This window comes from Melanerpes formicivorus, unplaced genomic scaffold, assembly GCF_026170545.1.
Source record: "Melanerpes formicivorus ecotype bairdi unplaced genomic scaffold, bMelFor1.0.p_v2 SCAF_16, whole genome shotgun sequence".
Lineage (NCBI taxonomy): Eukaryota > Metazoa > Chordata > Aves > Piciformes > Picidae > Melanerpes > Melanerpes formicivorus.
The window spans coordinates 13,587,574-13,607,858 of NW_027142368.1; the positions used below are offsets into that span (position 1 = coordinate 13,587,574).

The 20,285-nt window shown below is 46.2% G+C and overlaps 1 protein-coding gene across 5 annotated transcripts in view; it reads left to right on the forward strand.

Moving 5' to 3' along the window:
* The window catches only part of OSBPL5 (oxysterol binding protein like 5), a 129,035-nt gene that overhangs the window by 58,534 nt on the left and 50,216 nt on the right, over positions 1–20,285 (forward strand). For all 5 annotated transcript variants that reach the window (XM_068148298.1, XM_068148300.1, XM_068148301.1 and 2 more), the window contains exon 2: positions 14,679–14,835. In XM_068148298.1, coding sequence (XP_068004399.1) covers positions 14,700–14,835 — 136 coding nt within the window. In that variant the 5' untranslated portion in view covers positions 14,679–14,699. The remainder of the gene's footprint in view (positions 1–14,678; positions 14,836–20,285) is intronic.

Here is a 20,285-nt window from a genome sequence, read left to right on the forward strand (position 1 = left end):
TGTACAGACCACCTAGCCTTCTGCTGTTTCAAGTACTTCATTTCAGAGGTATTTGTTTATTTCTTCCTTTGGTACCCTCCCAAAGTTTTCAAATCTTTTCCATCTGGGTTCTTGTGTTTATAAACTCTTCTGCTTGGAGGTTGTAGGCAGCAACCACTTTGAAGCCTACTTTTGTAACGCAGACCAAACAGTTCCAGAAGGTACCACGGGCTCCCATTCTTCTCCACTGCCTCCTTACAGCACTGCTGGTTTCTCTGAGAGGGCCTCTTCTACCTTTTGGATGCCCAGCCCTATAGTCACCACTGTAGGTCAGTATCACCCTCCTAAGGAGGCCACAAACCTCCCCTGATTTTACACAGCCTGAGGATCCAGCACAGCACAGTTTCAACTGAAATATTTTCATTTGTCTTGGTTTGTTTCTCCTGACAAGTCCTGGTGCAGCAGCTCTGACCCCTCTCTGTAAGACCCACACAGCCGAAGCCTATTGCTTTTTCCCTGATGTGGAAAAGATGAGCTGGTCAGCCTTGAGCTGGGCTGAGATCCGGCCTCATAAAAGCTGTCTGTCACCTTTTAGCCACTTCCTTTTCATAGCAGAGATAATGGGAGTGTTTCCTGCTAACTCCTGTCTCTCTGTGATAAATTGCTGTGGTCTTTATTGGAAAGCATTGTATGGCTGCTCTTAGTGCTGCGATAAAGAGAACGCTGTGAATCGGCTGCATTGTGTTTGGCTTCCTCTCAGCCAGGGCCAGACTGGACGCCCAGGACCTGATCTTCCTTCTGTGCCAGGCTTCAGCTTGCCTTTGTGTGGGAGGCAGGGATTTTTTGTTTGTTTGCTTGAAGCCACCTTCACACATTTGACATGGAGCTCTTGAAGGTCAGTGTGACCCATGAATTACAGATTGGGGTCTGCAGGTGCCCCATGTTTTCTTCCTCCCTCCCTTGAGGCAGTGCTGGAGCTGCTGTAGATGTCTTTGTGTCGGTGCTTTCCTTACCCTCTCCAGCTGGGAACTCCCAGCTCTCTGGGCAGAGGAGCTTTCAACCCCCCTTGTATTTGCAGTAGTTAGAGCTTGCAGCAAGGAGTGTTTGTAGCCGAGCAGCAGTGGTTTGTTTCAGTTTGGGCATTTTTCTTAGCTCTTTCCACTCAGTGATAAAAAAAGCCAGTGTCAGTGTAGGTTAGCTTTAAAGTGATGAGAGGGGTCCTCTTTCTGAATTCCATGTCTTTCAGATTTGCTGTCTTTGTCAAAAGCTATATTGTCAGGTTTGCTGCCCACGAGAGTGGGAGCCTTGATGCCTCAGGGCTTTAGCTTATGGCTGATAACCCAGACAAAGAATTTCTGTCTTCCTTACACCCAGCATGCATGTGGCCGCATCTCTTAGTGGGACAGTTGCACGAACAGCAGAGTAGTCACTGGCAAAACTATTGGGATAGCATTATTTGAACAGGTAAGAAGAGATCAACAAAGACAAATGCACCTCTGAATGTGTAGGATGTGGGTGTGTTCACTCACCTAAAGCAAAAGCTCCCCGTGGCTGAATGAAAGGAAAGCGCCGGTGCAGAGTTTATCCTGTCTCCTCGTTTCCATCAGCTAAGGCACGGATGAACTAGGGGAGAAGGAAGGGCTGAGGCAGGCTCAGAAAGGTTTTCAGCTGAGAGTGGGTTTCGTTGTGTGTGGCTTGAGTTCTTTGGGCTCGTTTAACACGGCATGAATTCCCCCCCAAGTGCTCTTTGTGGGCTGTCTGGTTTCCTTCCTCCCACTGAGATTTTTAATTAACAATCAAGGACCAAAATAACTGCAGTGCCATCTTTCAACGGTTGGTGAGGCAAGGGCTTGATGCTCTCTTTTCTGGGAAAGAGTGAAGCTTATGCAGAAGAAAATATAGAGTATATTAATTTCCTGTAGAGTTTCAGGGAGAGTAGCTGCATCAGAGGGAGCATAGGTGGATGCTAAATTTAAACCACTGCACTGTAGATCTTGGTATACTACAACGCCCAGAAGCCTGAAAAGCTCGAGGGGCATGTAAGGATCTTTTAAAAAATAGATGCACTTCCTTAAAATGTATTTGGCCTTGTTTATTCAGCCCTCCTTGTGAAGGCCCCTGAGGTTTACAGAGCATATCTGAATCTGACAGGAGACACAAGGAAGTAGAGGAGTGGAAAATGCAGTGTGATGGGAGCACCATGGGGTGTGGTCATTTCTCCATCACTTAGCTGTTCTTCAGAAGCAGATGAGGCAGGTCAGCCACAATGCATTGGGCTTGGGGTCAGAGCTGTTTGGGGTTGTGCAGCCTGAAGAAGTGAAGGCTCTGGGGAGACTTTATAGTGTCCTTTCAACACCTGAAAGGGGCTTACAGGAAGACTGGGGAGGGACTGTGTACACTTAGCACATGTAGCAGTAGGACAAGGAGCAATGGGTTTATGTTAGAGAAGGGTAGATTTAGATTGGACATTAGGAAGAAGTTCTTTACTATGAAGGTGGTGGAACACTGGCACAGGTTACCCAGGGGGATGGTGGATGCCCCATCCCTGGAGACATCCAAAGTCAAGCTTCATGAGGCTCTGAACAACCTGGCCTAGCTGGCAACGTCCCTGCTGACTGCAGGGAAGTTGGACTAGATGACCATTAACGGCCCCTTCCAATCAATGCATCCTGTGATTCTATGGAACTACAGTTTGTGCTTATGCAGGATGTCAAGGTAGAAACACAAAGTTTTGGCATTTGGGATTGTCCATTTCCTTCTTTGTGAGCATGTGTTTGGGACAGTGGATACTTATGACAGAAATAATCTGGAACTGATTCTGGAAAATCTTTGTGCAATTGGACAGCACTTGTTTTCCCTCGTGTAAGATGGTTTATAAACATCCTTTCCTGCCTTTATCTTTGCCTTATGGCCATGTTGAAGTTCCTTTATGAGCCCTAGTCTGAAAATGGCTCAGCAGGGCTTGAGATAGAAGGCTGATTTTGTTTTACGTTGTTACAAGGGGGCAATATTTCCCAAGCAGGAGAATAATGGCAGGAGGACACGACCAAGCATGAAAGCAGATCTTAAAATTAGCTTAGTGTTCCCTAGTAATTGTGTGGTGGGAGTGTAGCCCCAAGGCACTGCCTTTCCTAGATTTAATTATATAAAGGCAGAGGTGGATATGATAGCAAGCCATCAGTGAGGCTTGCAGATGTCTGGGGTTTTTTAAATGTCATTAAAGCTTGAAGTAGGATCCTTCCATTAAAAGGGAATATGATCTCATTATGTGATTTAGATAGTGGTATGAGGCTGTAATGATGCTCTTTAATATGTTCTTTTAAAAGAAAAATATCAAGGCAGGAACTGACCTTGAAGATGTGGCCTGCTTGCAAATGACATAGCTGCATGCCTGTCCAAAGCCTTGTCATGGCTTGAGATCTACAACAGTTTTAGCTCAAACAACTAAGAGAATTTCTCCTAGTTTCTGTGTGCCTGGTAACACATTTCCCTCGCTGCCCTGGGCTTATCCCAAATCCTGTCACCCCCCAAGAAGGCTCACTGGAGCCCTCCTGCAGGCAGTGGGAATGGCAAGTGCCATGCAGGGCTAGGTTCCCTCCTCCCAAGTCCTGTCAAGGTGATTCCATTGGGATGACACTTAGCACAGCCTGGGGTCTCTAACCCCTGTAGCACCACTAGAAACCCAGGTTTATTAACAAGCTATTCTCCTAGGCAGTCAGGTGCAGATCAAAAGGGTTGTGTGGGGGTCATGGGGGGATGCTACTGACAGTCGCAGTGCTTACAGACTTCAGGGCATGCTGGGCTGTGGGATAGCCATTCCCCAGGCAGCATGTGTGCTGAGTGAGGGGTAATGACTGGAAAGCTCAATGTGCCAAAGGTGAATGTACTTTACCATTATGCAACTCATTAATGCTGTTCATGGGACTCAGAGACTCCCTCCCTGAAATGCTCAGGCTTGAAGACATTGTGTTCGCAGCGTGCCTCAAACCAAAACTGTCACTGGAGATGAGCTATCAATATTAATAACTGCAATAAAAAGGGAGCAGGGCCCTTCAAATCTGCTTTTCAGGCGGAATTTTTTTGAGTCACATGTCCAATATTTTCACCTTTGAGCCAATCATTTATACTGAGATTCATAACTGAGTGCTTATTTCCGAGCACAAAGCTTTTAACACCGTTTCTTAGCGCTTAACCTCATACCGTGCCCACACCATGGTTTGCAGAATGATCTGGCCATGTGGTGCTTGCCTGATTTCTCAGGTAGAATTTCTAGCCTGCCCTCCTGCTGTAGCCCACGCTGTTAGCCCAGCTAGCTCAGAGGCAATTTGTGTATGTGTGACTGAGTTGTGCTTATACCTTGATTTTGATGCAGATATATCTCCAACAGCCTCTTGAGTTCACTGCTAAGAAGCAGCTGTGACAGCCACAGCTGTGAATCCTCGTGTCATCTGTATGAAACTTTAATTTTGAGAAGGATATCAATATTTCAGATGGACAGATATTTAGAGGCAGAGATCTGGGGTTGTTTTCAACATGGATCCTTATTGGAATTTCTGGGCTGGTGTGTTAGGATATCAGCTGTGATCCGTGTTGGCAGTTTTCTTCCTATACATTACTGATTTGCTTGGTTATAAACCTTTATTATTAGAATAAACCAAACCAGGTTGGAAGAGACCTTCAAGATCATCGTGTCCAACCCATCAACCAATCCAACCCACCCAAACAGCTAACCCATGGCACCAAGCACCCCATCAAGTCTCCTCCTGAACACCTTCAATGACGGCGACTCCACCACCTCCCCGGGCAACCCATTCCATAGCGCAATCACTCTTTCTGTATAGAACTTCTTCCTAACATCCAACCTGAACCTCCCCTGGCGCAGCCTGAGACTGTGTCCTCTTGTTCTGGTACTGGGTGCCTGGGAGAAGAGACCATCATCCGCCTGTCTACAACCTCCCTTCAGGTAGTTGTAGAGAGTGATAAGGTCACCCCTGAGTCTCCTCTTCTCCAGGCTGAGCAACCCCAGCTCCCTCAGCCTCTCCTCATAGGGCTTGTGTTCCAAACCCCTCACCAACTTTGTTGCCCTTCTCTGGACTTGTTCCAGCAAGTCAACCTCCTTCCTAAACTGAGGGGCCCAGAACTGGACACAGTACTCGAGGTGTGACCTAAACAGTGCAGTGTACAGGGGCAGAATGACCTCCCTGCTCCTGCTGGCCACACTGTTCCTGATGCAGGCCAGGATGCCATTGGCCCTCTTGGCTGCCTGGGCACACTGCAAGCTCATGTTCAGCCTACCATCGACCAGCACCCCCAGGTCCCTCTCTGCCTGGCCGCTCTCCAGCCACTCTGACCCCAGCCTGTAGCACTGCCTGGGGTTGTTGTGGCCAGATGTGCAGAACCCGGCACTTGGATGTGTTAAATCTCATGCCGTTGGACTCTGCCCATCTGTCCAGCCTGTTGAAGTCCCTCTGCAGAGCCTCTCTACCCTCCAGCAGATCAACTCCTGCCCCCAGCTTGGTGTCGTCAGCAAATTTACTGATGATAGACTCAATGCCCTCATCCATTCTGTTTTGGTGAGGAGTCTTTGCTAACCTAGGTTTTGCCTTTGTTTTCCTGCTTAAAAGAATGCTAACTAGAGATAACTCTGACAAATTAACTTCAAATAGAAATCCAGTGGGGTGGATAGGCATTCAGGTCCTTGAGGTGTGCTTAACAAGTCATTTACCTCTTGATTATCTTCATTAGAACACGGGATTAGAAGGCTGAAGAGGATTCAAAACAAGCACCTTACCTTCCTGCATGGACTGGTGCTTCAAGGAAATACCTTTGTACAGGCTTCACTCAGTAAAGATACCTTCAGAAGCAGGGCTTAAAAGAGATTATGCAAAGTGTAATTTACAGGAAATAAAGCGAGGGGCCAAGACAAAGGTCTGCGGGCACGGTGCTCGCTCCTGTCTCTCATGGAGTGCTGGGGGCTTGCCGATCCTCCCAGCATTGTGAGTGAACCCTTCAGTTCTGCAAGCATTTGCTGTTACCAGGGCAATAATTAATGTTGATGTACTAGGTGTAATTACGGCAAGTGAGCTATGATCTATGCAGTTAGCAGGGGAAAGACCAGGGAAATTGCTAAGTCAGGAGAAGCTCCTCAGTGCTAGTGGGAGATTTAATCTGCTTTGTTAAATTAATAGGCTTCTGTATAACAATCAATTTACAGTCTAAAGGACAAAAGAGGTGGATGTAAAAACCCTTAAGCATGCGTTTCAGTCACCCACTCTGTATTCTTAGCTAGCATAATGTGTACAGAGTAAATTGCAAGTGTTGTAAGACAAAAGAAAAGATGAGGATTTGGTATTTAATACTTATTGCAGTGCCCATTTCTAAGACCTAAGATTGCAGTGATCCCTTTCCCAAACACAACGTGGCTTTAGTGACGGGCTGTTGTGTTTGCTCAAGAGAGATGCTTGTCCAAACTCGACATGGCTCTGAAAACAAGGGATTTTCCTCGTGTCAAATAAAAATGTTTTGCCCTTTGTGACCCTACCTCCAGATTCCTTAATCCCAAGATAAATAAGGATCCCCACAAAGAATAATTTGGGATGGTTTTTATTTCCTCAGTGTAGGCATTCAGTGCCTGGCTTTCCCTGTAGTTGTTCTGTTTGTGGTCTTTGTACACAATGCTCACCGTAGAGAGAGATTAATTGTGAGAAGATTATGTGTGTAAGTGCTGGTGCTGCCTAAAGCTGCAAATGTTCTGGGGTATACAAAGGAAACATTAATTAAGGCATTTTATGGAGAATTAAGGGAGGAAATAGTTTTGTCTCCTGATTACTACATAATTTTCACTGCCCAGTGCAGAAAAAGGCAGGCAGAGAAGCAGAAGGTGATAGAAAGAGGTTGTTGTTCTGTTCTCAGGAACAGCAAGAGCAGATTGCTGGGGGTGGCTGTAGTAGGCAACTTCTACAAAAACAGAACTGAGAGGCAGCTCTAAGGATTCTTCAAGGTGTGTGAGCTTCCAGTTAGGTTGTAGGGATGAAGTGGCCACACTCCTGAGCTTGCTGAAACAGCTGGGAGAAATCCTTCCTCTTGTGTATAATCTCGAGTCCTGTGTCCAGTTCTGGGGCCCTCAGTTTAGGAAGGAGGTTGACTTGCTGGAACGAGTCCACAGAAGGGCAACGAAGTTGGTGAGGGGCTTGGAACACAAGCCCTGTGAGGAGAGACTGAGGGAGCTGGGATTGCTCAGCCTGGAGAAGAGGAGACTCAGGGGTGACCTTATCACTCTCTACAACTACCTGAAGGGAAGTTGTAAACAGGCAGAGGTTGGTCTCTTCTCCCAGGCAGCCAGCACCAGAACAAGAAGACACAGTCTCAGGCTGCACCAGGGGAAGTTCAGGCTGGAGGTCAGGAGGAAGTTTTACACAGAGAGAGTGATTGCCCATTGGAATGGACTGCCCGGGGAGGTGGTGGAGTCGCCGTCACTGGAGGTGTTCAGGAGGAGACTTGACAGGGTGCTTGGTGCCATGGGTTAGTTGATTAGGTGGTGTTGGATGATAGGTTGGACGCGATGATCTTGAAGGTCTCTTCCAACCTGGTTTATTCTATTCTGTTCTTAGTAAAGTCATCCATAGCTTCAGCTTTCCATAACTTAGTTCCTTTGTTGCAGTTGGGTGTCCTCAGCAGCCTGTGTTGTTTGGCTTTCCAGCCTGAACTGATCAAGCATGGCATGGAGCAGAGGGTATGGCAGTCCTTCAGATGGGACCTTTCCTGCAGTACCAGCACTTCAGTGTATTCATCCAGAGCACATGCAGCATTTAAAGAGTGGGGTTCCATCAAGCTTCAGGGACTGGTTTGGCACCCAGCAGAGCAGGACATGGTCCAGGAGGAACACACTAGGGACCATCACTGGTGAGGAATGGTCCTTTTACCAGCCCCACAAAGAACGAATTGACGCAAATAATTCAGAGAGTAGCTGACACTTAGTTTGAAGCTTCATTGCTTCGAGTTCCAGCTTACAAGATGACAGCCCCAAACAGTGTCAGCTGTAATAGGCATGTTTTGCTATGTCCCTAAGCCAAAAACATGGATTAGGTAGAGAAAAAAAATTGCCTGCACAGACACATTTCACTGTATCAGGTTTTGTTCAACTGTTAGTGGAGGGCTGCTTGTCCAATTGCCCACCTTACAAATAGCTATTTTAGCAATAGATTCCAGAAACAGATTTCACAGACTTTCTGGTTTTATTGCAGTTGTTCAGGGACTGTAAAGCACCAGTGCACCCCTGAACTAATAATTTACACCTGCTGAGGATCTGTGCTGGTGTTTTGCCTTGTGACTACTTAGGCCTGTACTCACTGGAAAGGTGTCTGCTAACAATTTGCCTTCTCTTCTCATTCATGAAAGTTTTACCTCCTCAGGGTTAATCGAATCAGGAAATGTCAGTGTCTTCAGATTTAATTTTCCTTATTGATGCAGATTCTGGAGTGAGTGACTGCTGTGAATACAAAATATGCTCTAACTTGATTTCTGGGAAATATTTAGTGACCAGAAAAAGAGAAGGTTGTTTGAAACAAGCTTTGAATAAATTAAGAGCCCCCCCCACCTAACTAGCACAGCCTTCTTGACTATACAAAACCCCTAATTAACTATTTATAGAGAGGTGCATATTTCCAATCTATTTTAAAATGCTGGAAATTAGAGTAAGCAAACCAACCTACCCACCAGTTTTCAGAGAGTAGGGGCAGGATAATGTCTGCACAGTGCTTGGCTGTGTGGTAATTATATATTGGGAACGTAGGAAATTTAAAGATGGAGCCAGGAAAATTCCATCCCCCAAAGCCTTGAGCCTTGGTGCTGAAAGCTGCCACTCTCTTCCCAGCAAGCACAAAAGGCCAAAAATACAGAGCAGCCTGCACTGCATGGAGGACATTGAGGTCCTGGAGTGGGTCCAGACAAGAGCTGGTGAAGGGTCTGGAGAAAAAGGTCTGGTGAGGAGCAGCTGAGGGACCTGGAGTTGTTTAGTCTAAAGAAGAGGAGGCTGAGGAGAGTCCTCCTCACTCTGTACAACAACCTGAAAGGAGGCTGGAAGCAGGTGGGGGGTTGGTCTCTTCTCCTGAGGAACAAGTGATAGAACAAGAGGAAGGACCTCAGGTGCCACTAGGGGAGGTTTAGGTTGGACATTAGAAGAAACTTCTTCCCTGAAGGGAGTCTCAAACACTGGAAAAAGCCCCACAGAGAGATGGTTGAATCCCCATTCCTGGAGGTATTTAAAAGATGCAGAGATCTGATGCCGAGGGCCATGGTTTAGACTTGGTAGTTAGATAATGATCAATGATCTTAAAGGTCTTTTCCAACTGAAATGATTCTGTGGTTCTATGAAAGGCATCTCTGCACCAGCACTGATCCCCTGTACATCTCTTAGTCGCTGTCCCCAAAATGGGTCCCGTGCCAAAGGAGGAGAGCACTGGCAGATCCCATTCGCTTTCACGGCAGCCACAAGGTTTGCTAATAAAGTAACTCCCATTCTTGCCCCATTGCTCTGTGGTTGGATGTTCTTTAAGCCACCTCAGAGTGCAAGTCCCATTGGGCAATTATCCCCTGTTAAGTTCAGCACTTCCATGGTCCTGTGTTTCATGGGGATTTTACATGGGCTTTTTACCTGCTGTGTTTTCCATTTTTAAAGCATAAAGTGGTCTCAAAGCCAGGGTTAGCAAGAAGTTTATTTCTTGCTGCTGAATTATTTATTCCTATTTAAGATGTGGTGAACAGCCCACATTTAATAGCCCATTACTGCTTGAAGAGCTGTCACCATGAAAGGGGCAGTCCTGAGAAATGCTGTGTTTAGTGACCCTGCCAGTACTCAGATTTACCTTTCCTTCAGTTTTATGATCATAAATAGAAGGCCAGAAATGACCTGAGCTGCAAACTGCAGGGTGCTTTAAGCTGCCCACACTAACAGCCAGATGAATTCATGCGAGAGCTACAGTGAAGATCTGTTGTGGAGAGGTTAGATTCCTAAGAGACCTCATGGTTTCTGCAGCAATTGGTGCAGAAGGACATGATGTCCTTCTAGGACAGTTTTCCATCTCATCTGCTGGGTTTTGAGGGAAGGCAGGGGCAGTGGGTGAAATTTGTTGCCTTGTATTGCCTAAGTATTTTGGTGACATAATGTCAGCTCTCAGCCTTCTGCACTTCTGGCCCAGTTTTGATTTTGAACCTGAGACCCTGCAGGACTGGTTTCTGCCATATCCTGAAGCCAGCTCCAAAATACTGATCTAGAAGCAGAGTTGGTTTTCAGAACAACACACTTGTCTTCAAACCAGCCATGAAAGATTTGAAGCTCCAAAGCACTCATCTTTGGAAGTGTATCTTCTGTGGTTCCTTATTTCCTATCAGATACTTCATCACCAAGGAATTTTTGTGTGTTTCCACAGTCACATATTAATGGCATTAAAGTACAAGCTTGTATTTTTGAAACCCTCCACACCCTCCTATCTACCAGAGGTGAATCTGGGCAGAGGCAGGGTTATTTAGAATCATAGAATCATAGAATCAATAAGGTTGGAAAAGACCTCAAAGATCATCAAGTCCGACCTGTCACCCAAGACATCATGACTACTAGACCATGGCACCAAGTGCCTTGTCCAATCCCCTCTTGAACACCTCCAGGGATGGTGACTCCACCACCTCCCTGGGGAAGGTGATTAAAGAGACTGTTGTGAAAACACTGAACCCACTTTCCTGGTACATCCCTTTGGAAATGGCCTCTGGCATCTTCTGTTCAGCATCCCATACACCTCTCAGGAACTTTATGTATCTTGAGGCCAGCTTGGGCAGGCAGACCCCTACAGCAAGTATCTGACTGAGCAAGTGAGCTAATGAAGCCTCATTGTGTTATGGATCTGTGACTGATGCTGGATTCACTGATGCTTGCTAATTGTTGGGTTCTTACTAGTGCCCTTCTCTCAGAGGACAATGATACAGTTTCCTTCCTTTCTCTAGGCACTGGCTCTCACAGAGCAGTTAAGAAGTTATTATATTCACATTTTCTAATGCCTGTCAGATTGCCTTGACTTTTGCCAACTGTACAAAAGACATTGAGAGGGAGGGAGGGAGGGAGGATAAAGCAGGATAGGTAGAGATGCAGACAGACACACAGAGATCTTTTGGAAACCAAGCCAAATATTTCATGTGCATTGTAGAATCTTAATAGTGTGAACTACATTTTCTCCCACCAAGGAAAAGCATTTGATGTTTAAAACCTCCAAAATAAAACCAAAGAAGTCCTTTTCTGTGATTTTGTGCTGCACTGCATAATGAGGTAACATCTTTTAGCTTGAGTCTGTCCATCTCAGCCTTTATCTGAAAAGGTGTCTTGGCAGTCTAAGATGCAGTCTCAGGGAATGAAATGCAGGCCAACAATTCTTCTCTTTTACCTGAAAATCAAGGAAATGTAAGTGGAATTGCATGCACACCAAATAGCACAGTGAAGGGGGCAGGCTCTGCTGCTGTCACCTTCTAGTTGGAGTGAAAGCCCCGAAAATGTGGATGGCACACAGCCTGCCTGGTTGAGGGTCAAATGCAGGAAGGATCTGTGCCCATGAGCTGGAGCAATGTGATGTTAGATGATCTTTGGATGGGAGGTCAGGATGTTGGTGACACAGGGTATTGTGTCTGTGTGCTGGACACAGACATCACTGCTGCTGCCTCTCAGGGACTTTCTGTCACTGGAGGTCCTCTGCCCAAAAAAGACCCTGCTAGGAGGAACTCAGTCAAGTTGATCTTTGTGGTCCAAAAGAGATGAGCTGCTGCCAGCAGTTTGTATTAAGATATGTAAGAGAAGAGGCAGAGCAAATTAGGGACTGGAGGAAAGACTCTTTCCTTCATTATTGCTCAGTGACTGTTTCCAGCTGAACAAGGCATCCAGATTTCTCGTTGTCAAGCCTGTGGCTTAAATAAGTGTGGAAATGAGAGAGCAGCAGCAGAGTAAATAGTGTGAAATAATAGGTGAGGGGAACACCAGAGCACTGGTCTCTCTGCATAGTAAATACAGCAGCAGTTGAAAGAGGTTGTGACCTGGTGCATGGCTTGCCCTTGCTGACAGTTCTCCACTGGTGTAGCTGGAGGTGCTCCTGAGACAAAATGATGCTGAATGCAGACTTTTTGTTATCCTGCCTGGCAAAGACTCCACCAGGAGAGCAGAGTGTAAGAGTTGGATGGACAGCTGGTTTATGTTTGGAACTTGTTCCCCAGCCTGCTTTCACTGGAGGGACCTGAGATTTCTGAGCACCCTCCTGCCTGATTGGCTTGCAGTTGCCAGATCACTGCTTCTGGGGAGAGAATCCCACGGATCTGATTTTGCTCCAAGCCAATTCCAAGCAGCTCCAGAGACAGAGAGTTGAGATGGCTTTTCTGGGAACAAGGACAGAAAATAGCTCAGTGTTAGCATTCCAAACCCAGCTATTTAGACCTGGATTATTTTTACATATCTTGCTTTCAGACACACAGCTAGCTGCATTTTCCTCTGCTCTCACTTGCCTTTTTTTTTTCATAGTTAGCTTTGATTTTTCATCTTTTCCCCACTCTGTGGTATGCAACCAAGAGTATCTGTGCCAAAAAAAAAACGAGGTTATTTACATTGCTTAATGTTAGGGAGCTGAATTATCTGCTGCTTCAGAGATGCTGTTGGCTGCCAGGGGAACCTGGGGACTTTCTGAGCCCTAACACGTGTTTGCAGGATGATTTTGTTGGGCAGTTGAATTGACCAGAGGCAGGGCAGCAATGAGTGGAAAGAGCTGCAGCCTCCTCATTTCACCTGACTGTCAGCACACTTCATCAGCCTGAAACAGCCTCTCATAAAGTGTTGGGGCAGATGGGCGAAATGCCACTGCCGAATCATAGCCACTTTCATGGGGGGACATGATAACAGGTAGGGCTTTTAGGGAATATTGTGTCCTCAGAGCAGTGCACAGACATTAATTCATCCTCCATAGATGATGTGAGCCCAGCATCTCCTTCCCTTTGCAGCTGTGTGGCCTGGGGGAGTTCCAGTTTTGGGCTTGCCCCAGCTGCTAGCAGTTAGCCCCCTTTTTGGATGTTATGGACCTCCTCATCTGGTGGCTCACCCATCCCAGCTTGGGTTCAGAAAGACCTGCTGCTCAGAGTGGGTTTGGTAACTCATCTTTCAGTGGAGTCCAGACTGGCTTAGATCCAATTAAATGTTTGGACACTGAGGCAATCTGCTGCAGGAAGGAGCAGTTTCTCTCTTGCCTTGTAAATCACAGCTGGTTTATAAAGCTGATACAGGCTGCTGTGTCAGTAAATGTAAAACAAACTCAGAACCTGAAGCATTGGGACTGCCTTCTTCAGGAATTAGCAAGGCAGGTGAAGGGACAGAGCAGCCAGGGAGGTTCTTGCACTGCCACACATTTGCAGCAATCCCTCATGAGTTCTCTCAGCTGTGAAGGCTGAGCTTCAAGAGCCCACTGAGGGTTCCCTATTAAACTGGGGCCTTTGGGCCAGCACAAGCAGCAGGGTGCAGGAAGGGCAGGGCAGAGTGCTTTAGCCCATAATCAGCCCATTTTCCACCTACTACTACCCAGGTCACCTCACATGCTTACAAGACCTGCACTCCCAAATTGCACTGCTACTCTGGGCAACTTTTTCCACTTTGCTTTCCCAGTAGCCTAAAAGACATGGGAAAACTTCAAGGCTCTTTTGAGGGAAAGGGTTTTCTTAGCACAGTCACTGGCCCTTGAGAAGCAGCAGACCTTGTAGTCTGCAGTGCCCACCCAAGGGCTGGTTTAATGCTTCTTACTGTTAGCAAGAGCCCTGCCTCTGGCTGCACAGGGAGAGAGAATGAAGCTTGTAACTCAGGAAGGAGACAGTCATAATATCTGTTTGTGATGGGTAAGAAAGAACTGCTTGTTAGATGGGTATAAAAGAAACCTTTAATTCCAGCCAGGATAATCTAACACAGTAGCCAACTGGTGCTAAAGAGCACAGTACCATCAGGATCTAGCATGGGTGTGTGGGGAGGCTTTTGGGGAGACAAATGCTGTTCTTGACCCTCACTGAGCAGCAAGATTTATCTTATTGATCACACAGCAAATCTGATCTAAAAGACGTTTTAAAGAAGGCCAAAATCATTTGAAAGCCAAAATGTGCTGTAATTGGAGCTAAGGGCAGGAGTGACCCTGGCATTACCTCTGCTTGCTGCTCTCTGCAGCCAGTGCAGCTGGTCTTCCCCTATGCAGCTCACATGAAACGTGGATTTTTGCAGAGATGGTGTAACTCTGCTGACACCAAAGGAGTTGTATTTATAGAAGAGACTCCAAAACCTTAAACCTGAAAGTAAACTGAGTGAATTTTAGCTACTGTGCACTGGATAGACCCGGGAAGTAGCTGTTATCCTGGATAGATCCTTGTAGGTAGGAAGGCAGGAGGATGTTATGCTGCCTGGATTCACCAAAGAGCAGTGTCCTGCTTCTCTGCAGCTTGCAAATACTAAGAGTCAGCAAATCAGTAATTGTATCCTCAAACTTTCTTTCTTTGTTTTTTTGTCTGCATAGCCTTCTGGCATTCTATCAAAAGGTCTGGCACACTACCTGCGATTAGGCGGCTTCGAAGCAGCGGACTCATCTGGGGGTGAAACTTCGAGTTCCTGCCTCTTAAAATGAACTATTATTTCTATCTTTGCCTTTCAGAAAACCCCCACAGCTCATGCCATGAAGGAGGAGAACTTCCTTCGCCGCAGGTTCTCCCTCTGTCCGGCCTCATCCACCCCTCAGAAGGTCGATCCCCGCAAGCTGACGCGCAATCTGTTCTTCGGGGCCGACAATGACATCTACCCGCTCAGCCCAGGTTGGTTTCTGGTGTGTCAGTGCAGAAAGCAGCGTGCCTCAGCTGCTTGACTGCAAGTGGATCTTGTAGCATGCTGCCAGGAGACAGAGAAGCAAGTTCATGTGACAGAGAGAGAGAAGCTGTTGTGACCCAGGTGTTCCTGCATCCCAGACAGTTTGGCTTCTGTGATGCTGTTGTCTTTCATTGCCGCAGTGTTAAGTGGGAACGGAGGGCACCAGAGCTGAGGCTCGTAACCATCTGAATGCCACATGGCCTCACATTTCCAACATGGCTGTTTTCAGGCACTTCTACTTTGGGGCATTTCATCCAAAGCCTTGGGCTTATGTAGCATTTCCTGGCCCCATTTGAATGGCAGGTTTCCCTGTTCAGAGTTGGAGCCCAGGATAAATATTACAAGAGCAGACTTTTTGTGGTTAATGTTCTGTAAATATCTGCAAGCACTACAGGTACCAGGAACCTTGACAAGTTGCAGTGAGCATCAGACTGGCTTTATGTGTTCTCTCCAACCCTGAATGAAACTATGAAACTATTAAGAGCAGGCTGGATGAGGCTCTGGCCAGCCTGATCTAGTGTAGGGTGTCCCTGCCCATGGCAGGGGGGTTGGAACGAGATGATCCTTGTGGTCCCTTCCAACCCTGAATGAAACTATGAAACTATGAAACTATTAACATCTTCCCCCCACACTGAGTTTCCTAGCACCCTTTTGGAAGGAAGTAGAGCTGATTTTGTTGTTTCAGAATTTGTTGCTCACAATAAATATTTGAGTCTTTCCTTGATTGCAGTCTGCAAACAATGCTTCACTTTGAGTTGGTAAACAAGCACTTCAGGGAGCAGTCACAAGCTTGCAGAGCTGTCAATTGCAGCTGCCCATGTCAGTGCTGAATAACCAAACCTCACAGCACCTTCACGAGCTCTCAAAACACTGATATCTAGAGAAAGAACATAGCATCTCTCAAGAGATTTCACTCTTCCTGTAGCTGTAACAGCCCACAGCCTTCCTGGGCTTTGCATGATGCAGAGCAAAACTAGGTCTGGGTTTTCTTGAGGTAATTAAGTGCAAAGGTTTCAAGAGCCTCTGGTTTTGCAGGTATTTCTATTTGTGTCTGCATCAAGGCAATGGGGAGCCTATTTTCAGCAGTGCTGACTAATCCTGGCTGTCATTGAGGTGGCTGGAAGCTTCAACAACCTTTTGGTAATCAAATTGAAAGCAATTTACAATGGGACACCTAGTGTCTCAGACATTTCAAACCTGTAGGGAGTTCTGAAGCTCAGAGTCTGCCCTTTGTTCAGTTCTTAGCAGCATTTCCAGTGCTAAAAAAAAAGGTTACCAGATTCCTCACTAAGGTATTTCGGTGCTGTAAGCCGTCAGAAACCAAGTGGAGGGGTTTCAGTGTAGAGGAGGTAGCTGCAAGAGCTTGTCTTTTCCTCAGCTTCCCCCATCACCTTGTTTCTCCTTGCTCCCTGCTGGCAGCCAGACCAAACAGCCTGCTAGGCTCAGCAGAGCAAGTGTCTTTGAGCCATGCTGGAGCTTTTGTTGTTCTGCATGGTTCTTCTAAGTAACCTCCAGCTCTGGCGTCAGCAAGGGCAGTAGCTCTCTGTGCTGCAGGGGAAGAGCACAGGCCAAAGAGTTCGTAAAAGAGAGAATATCCTTTTAGACAAACAGAAGTTGTTGCTTCAGCCAGGAGATTTCTTGCAGGGAGTGGAGTTATGTCTATCCATTTTGTTTTACTCCTTTGATTTCTTTCCTGGTCCCCACAGAGCTGCCTTGTCTCTTTTCTCCTCACATTTCCCATAAGAAATATCTGTCACTCCTCACATTCCATTGCCATTTCCCACAGTGAGCTCTCCTGTCTCTGCTTTCTCTCCTTTCACTCCTTTGCTTCTCCTTTCTCCTTGTACTTTCCTCAGAGCCTCATGTGCTTCCCTTCAGTTTTTCCTGTCTCTCTGAAAGATGCTACTGCCACCATCGGTAGGCTACAGGTCTATGTCCGTAAGCTGCATCCAATACTTCTCTGTCCCCCATGCTGATCTGTTGTTTTCCATCAACTTTCAGTTCTTTCCCAGTGGTCCAAGTTTTGCTGCCTGATCCCAGCAGATTTCCTGTAAGAGGGCACTGGGCTGATCGTGTTGGGTGTGTGCTGTGGGCAGCAAAGCCCAGTGGTTTCCTGCCAGGAATTTACTGGGTTATGAGGTGGCTGGAGCTGTAGATCTCACACCACCAACACCCTAGGGTTAGCCCTCCAATAATGAAGTTGTGCAAATTCAGTGAGAAGGAGTAACAGACTTTACACCTCGTGCTCAGTTCAGTGAGAAGATGCTTTTTTTAAAGGAAGCATCTGGGAGATGCAGAGGGCACTGTCTGAAATAGCACATTGGACTTTCTGCCTCTTGCTTGCACACAAAATTGCTAATGATTTCTGGTAACTAAAAGAAGTTTGAAGAAGACATCTTTTGTTTTTATGGGAAGCTCAAAAAATAGAGACACAGGAGTTTGTTACTTGCCCTTGTCTGCCTTTCACTTAGCAATAAGGAGAGAGGGTAGGAAGTCTATTGGGGGTGTAGTTAGAACTTTCAGAGCATCTCTGGGTTTGACTAGGCTGCAACTCACAGAGCCACAGAGGTTATCTGCATCCTAAGAGATGCACTTCCATGAATATGGGAATTCTACTGTGGTAGATACACAGAACTCAGTTTCAGTCTGGTGTATACATTGAGCCTTGTGGCTGCTATTTACAGCACTAACAGGTGCTATTTGTGATCGTTTTGCCACACACCGTAGCCTGTATATTTCCTCTTGCAGCTGTCCAGGTACTTTATCAGGAAGTCTGTAAAGTAATAGTTCACACTGCATGGAGCCGATCATGAGTTCCTCGATGACCCACTCATTTTACTTCCTGTTGCCACTGATCAGTCATGCTCGCTGTATCTGTCTTCAGAAAGGGAAAAGGCAAATGCACCTGTAGGATTGATACCCAGCAGGAAACAAGCAAAAAAGGAAAGAGTTACTGCTCTGGAAAGGAACTGAATGTTCATTTTTCCTGTGCGTGACAATAATGGGGTAAAAGAGGATGTCAGTAATTATAGCCTGTAGCCTCAAGGCTGGAGTCTTGGCAGTTTTCTTCCCAATGTGGTGAAGGCTGTTTCCATCAGCACACTGATTCCCTTCCCCAAATCTTTTTGGTTATTTAATGCAAAACTTCTGGGCTGCTTTGAGAAGGACCTTTCCTTGTGTGCCCTGCTGGCAGCCAGGAATCTTAAGTCGGGAGAGATTCAGCTCTGTGTCTGTTGTGGACATTGTTTTCTTGATCAGAGAGATAAGAACTTGAGCTTCTGTAGCCAGTTAATATTTAGCTGCTTCTATGTTTTTATGTGGTTTCCTATTTGTTTTCTCGAGGCAGCTGTATCTGTTACACTCTGGGTGGGACTCTCACTTTTGGGCTTTCTGTGCACTTAACTCTGTGTGTGGGATTTTGAGAAACTCACACGTTGTTTTGATGAAGTTTGCTCTCCACACAAGGGCTGGCCCTCGCCTGCAAGTCTGCTTGAGACAGACAGCAGATAGCTCTCCTCTGCAAAGCAGCCTTTCCCTCACAAGTGCTAATAAGTTTAATGAGTTTGGGGCAGGAAACACTATGCTGCTCCATAAACATCTCTTACACATCCTTGTAAACGATGTGGTGAGAGTGAACAGTTGCACATTGCCATTTTCCATAACATACTTTGAGCAGGATGGTCCAGAACCTCAGCAAGCATCTCATTGTTCAGGGGCAAACCCTTTTGACTGGATTACTGAGAGAAGGCAGAAATCTTTCACATCCAGGATTTTTGTATGGAGACCAGCTTGGAGAAATGAGACATAATAAAGAGTGGTTGGGATCTCTGTTATGCTAATAGATGCTGTTCCCTCTGAGCAGGCAGCAGCTGATGCCCATTAACTTGACTTGAACTTGCAGACCATATGTTACTTTCCCATATATGCACAGGAGAAGCTCTTCATGGGAAACAAGTGTGGCAGCAACATGGCTTTGTGACTTTATTCCAACCTTCTCTGCCTCTGCTGGGGGGCTGTAGAGAGGAAACTGTCATCAGAGAAAGGAAACATACAGAGATACAGGTCCTAATCCATGGCCAGCAGTGCTTGTGGCTGTCCCACTTGTCATGGTAGCACAAGGGCTCTGTCAGCTAGGCAGTCACTTGGGATTTTCTGCTGCCCATAGATGTTAGGTTTCCAAGTGCTTTATTTAGGGCTCAGTGTTTCAAAGGGAGGAGTGATGGTTCAGAAACTAGGTTAAGATATAGGTTCCCTGTTGTTGCACCACCTTCTATGTGACTGTGTAGGTCCCTCCTCTGCTTCAGCAGCCCACGTGAGCACTGCACATGCTGTCCTGCTTCTCCTGGGCTTGAGAGTGTTTGCTTTCTCTGTCAGCACTGTGCTATGGGGTGAGAAACACATCTGAAACCCCCTCCACCCCTAGTCACCATGTGGAAAGTTGAACACCTCCCAGGGACACTTGTCCCACAAAGCCTTTTCCTAAAGTTAGGAGCTCAAACACCAAAGTGGCTGTTAATGCCTGTTAAAAGGCCATTGGTTTTGTCAGAAACCCTGTAGCACAGTTGCAGTTTTGGTTGTGACAGGATGTGCTGTTCTTTCTCATGTCCCAGGATGGAAGTGCAGGACATGGCCATGAGGATATTTGGGTTTTGGTTAGCTTCTGTGGCTGTTTTGTTCTGATGGTGCTTGTCTTCCTAAATGGCTGCTCTGAAAACGCCAGGAAATGTTGTAGCTCCTGACACATCTGTGACACATCTGTGACAGCTTCTGCTGACTTCAGGAGAATCAGGCATTTCCTTGCTGGCTTTGGATTTGGTGGTGGTTCCAAATCAAAACTGGCCCACACAGTTTAAAACCATTTGTAACAGTTCCCATGTTTGCAGTGTGATACCAGTGGATTGTATTTCACCATCTCAGTGGTTCTTTACTGCATCCAGTATTCCAAAGCTCTGACTGCTGACAGTTTTGAGAAGAAAACTACAGTGCAGTTGGATAACAATGACTGTCCTGGCACTGGAAAGCTTGTCTCATCAGTTGTTACTTTTTGGCTTTTTTAGAATAGAAGCTCCATGTGTCCTTTTACTGTAAAACACAATTACAGCTGGCAAAAGGAACAGGGTTTATCATTGCATTCTACTGCTTGGGCCAGGACTATGCATATTCAGTACATAATGTGTATAATGTACTGCAAGTGTAGGCTGTTTGGGTAGTGGAAATACATCTCTACAGTGATTGGAAAATGTTACAGTGCTCATAAATGCTACTTGTTAGTTGAAAATGTTTCTCTAACAAATAACTTGATCAGAAGTCCTTTATCCTCTGCAGGGTTTTGTTTCTTTAATTTTGTTTTGCTGATTATGTTTAGATGCTGCTCTGTCTTCTGTAATGTTTTCTGATC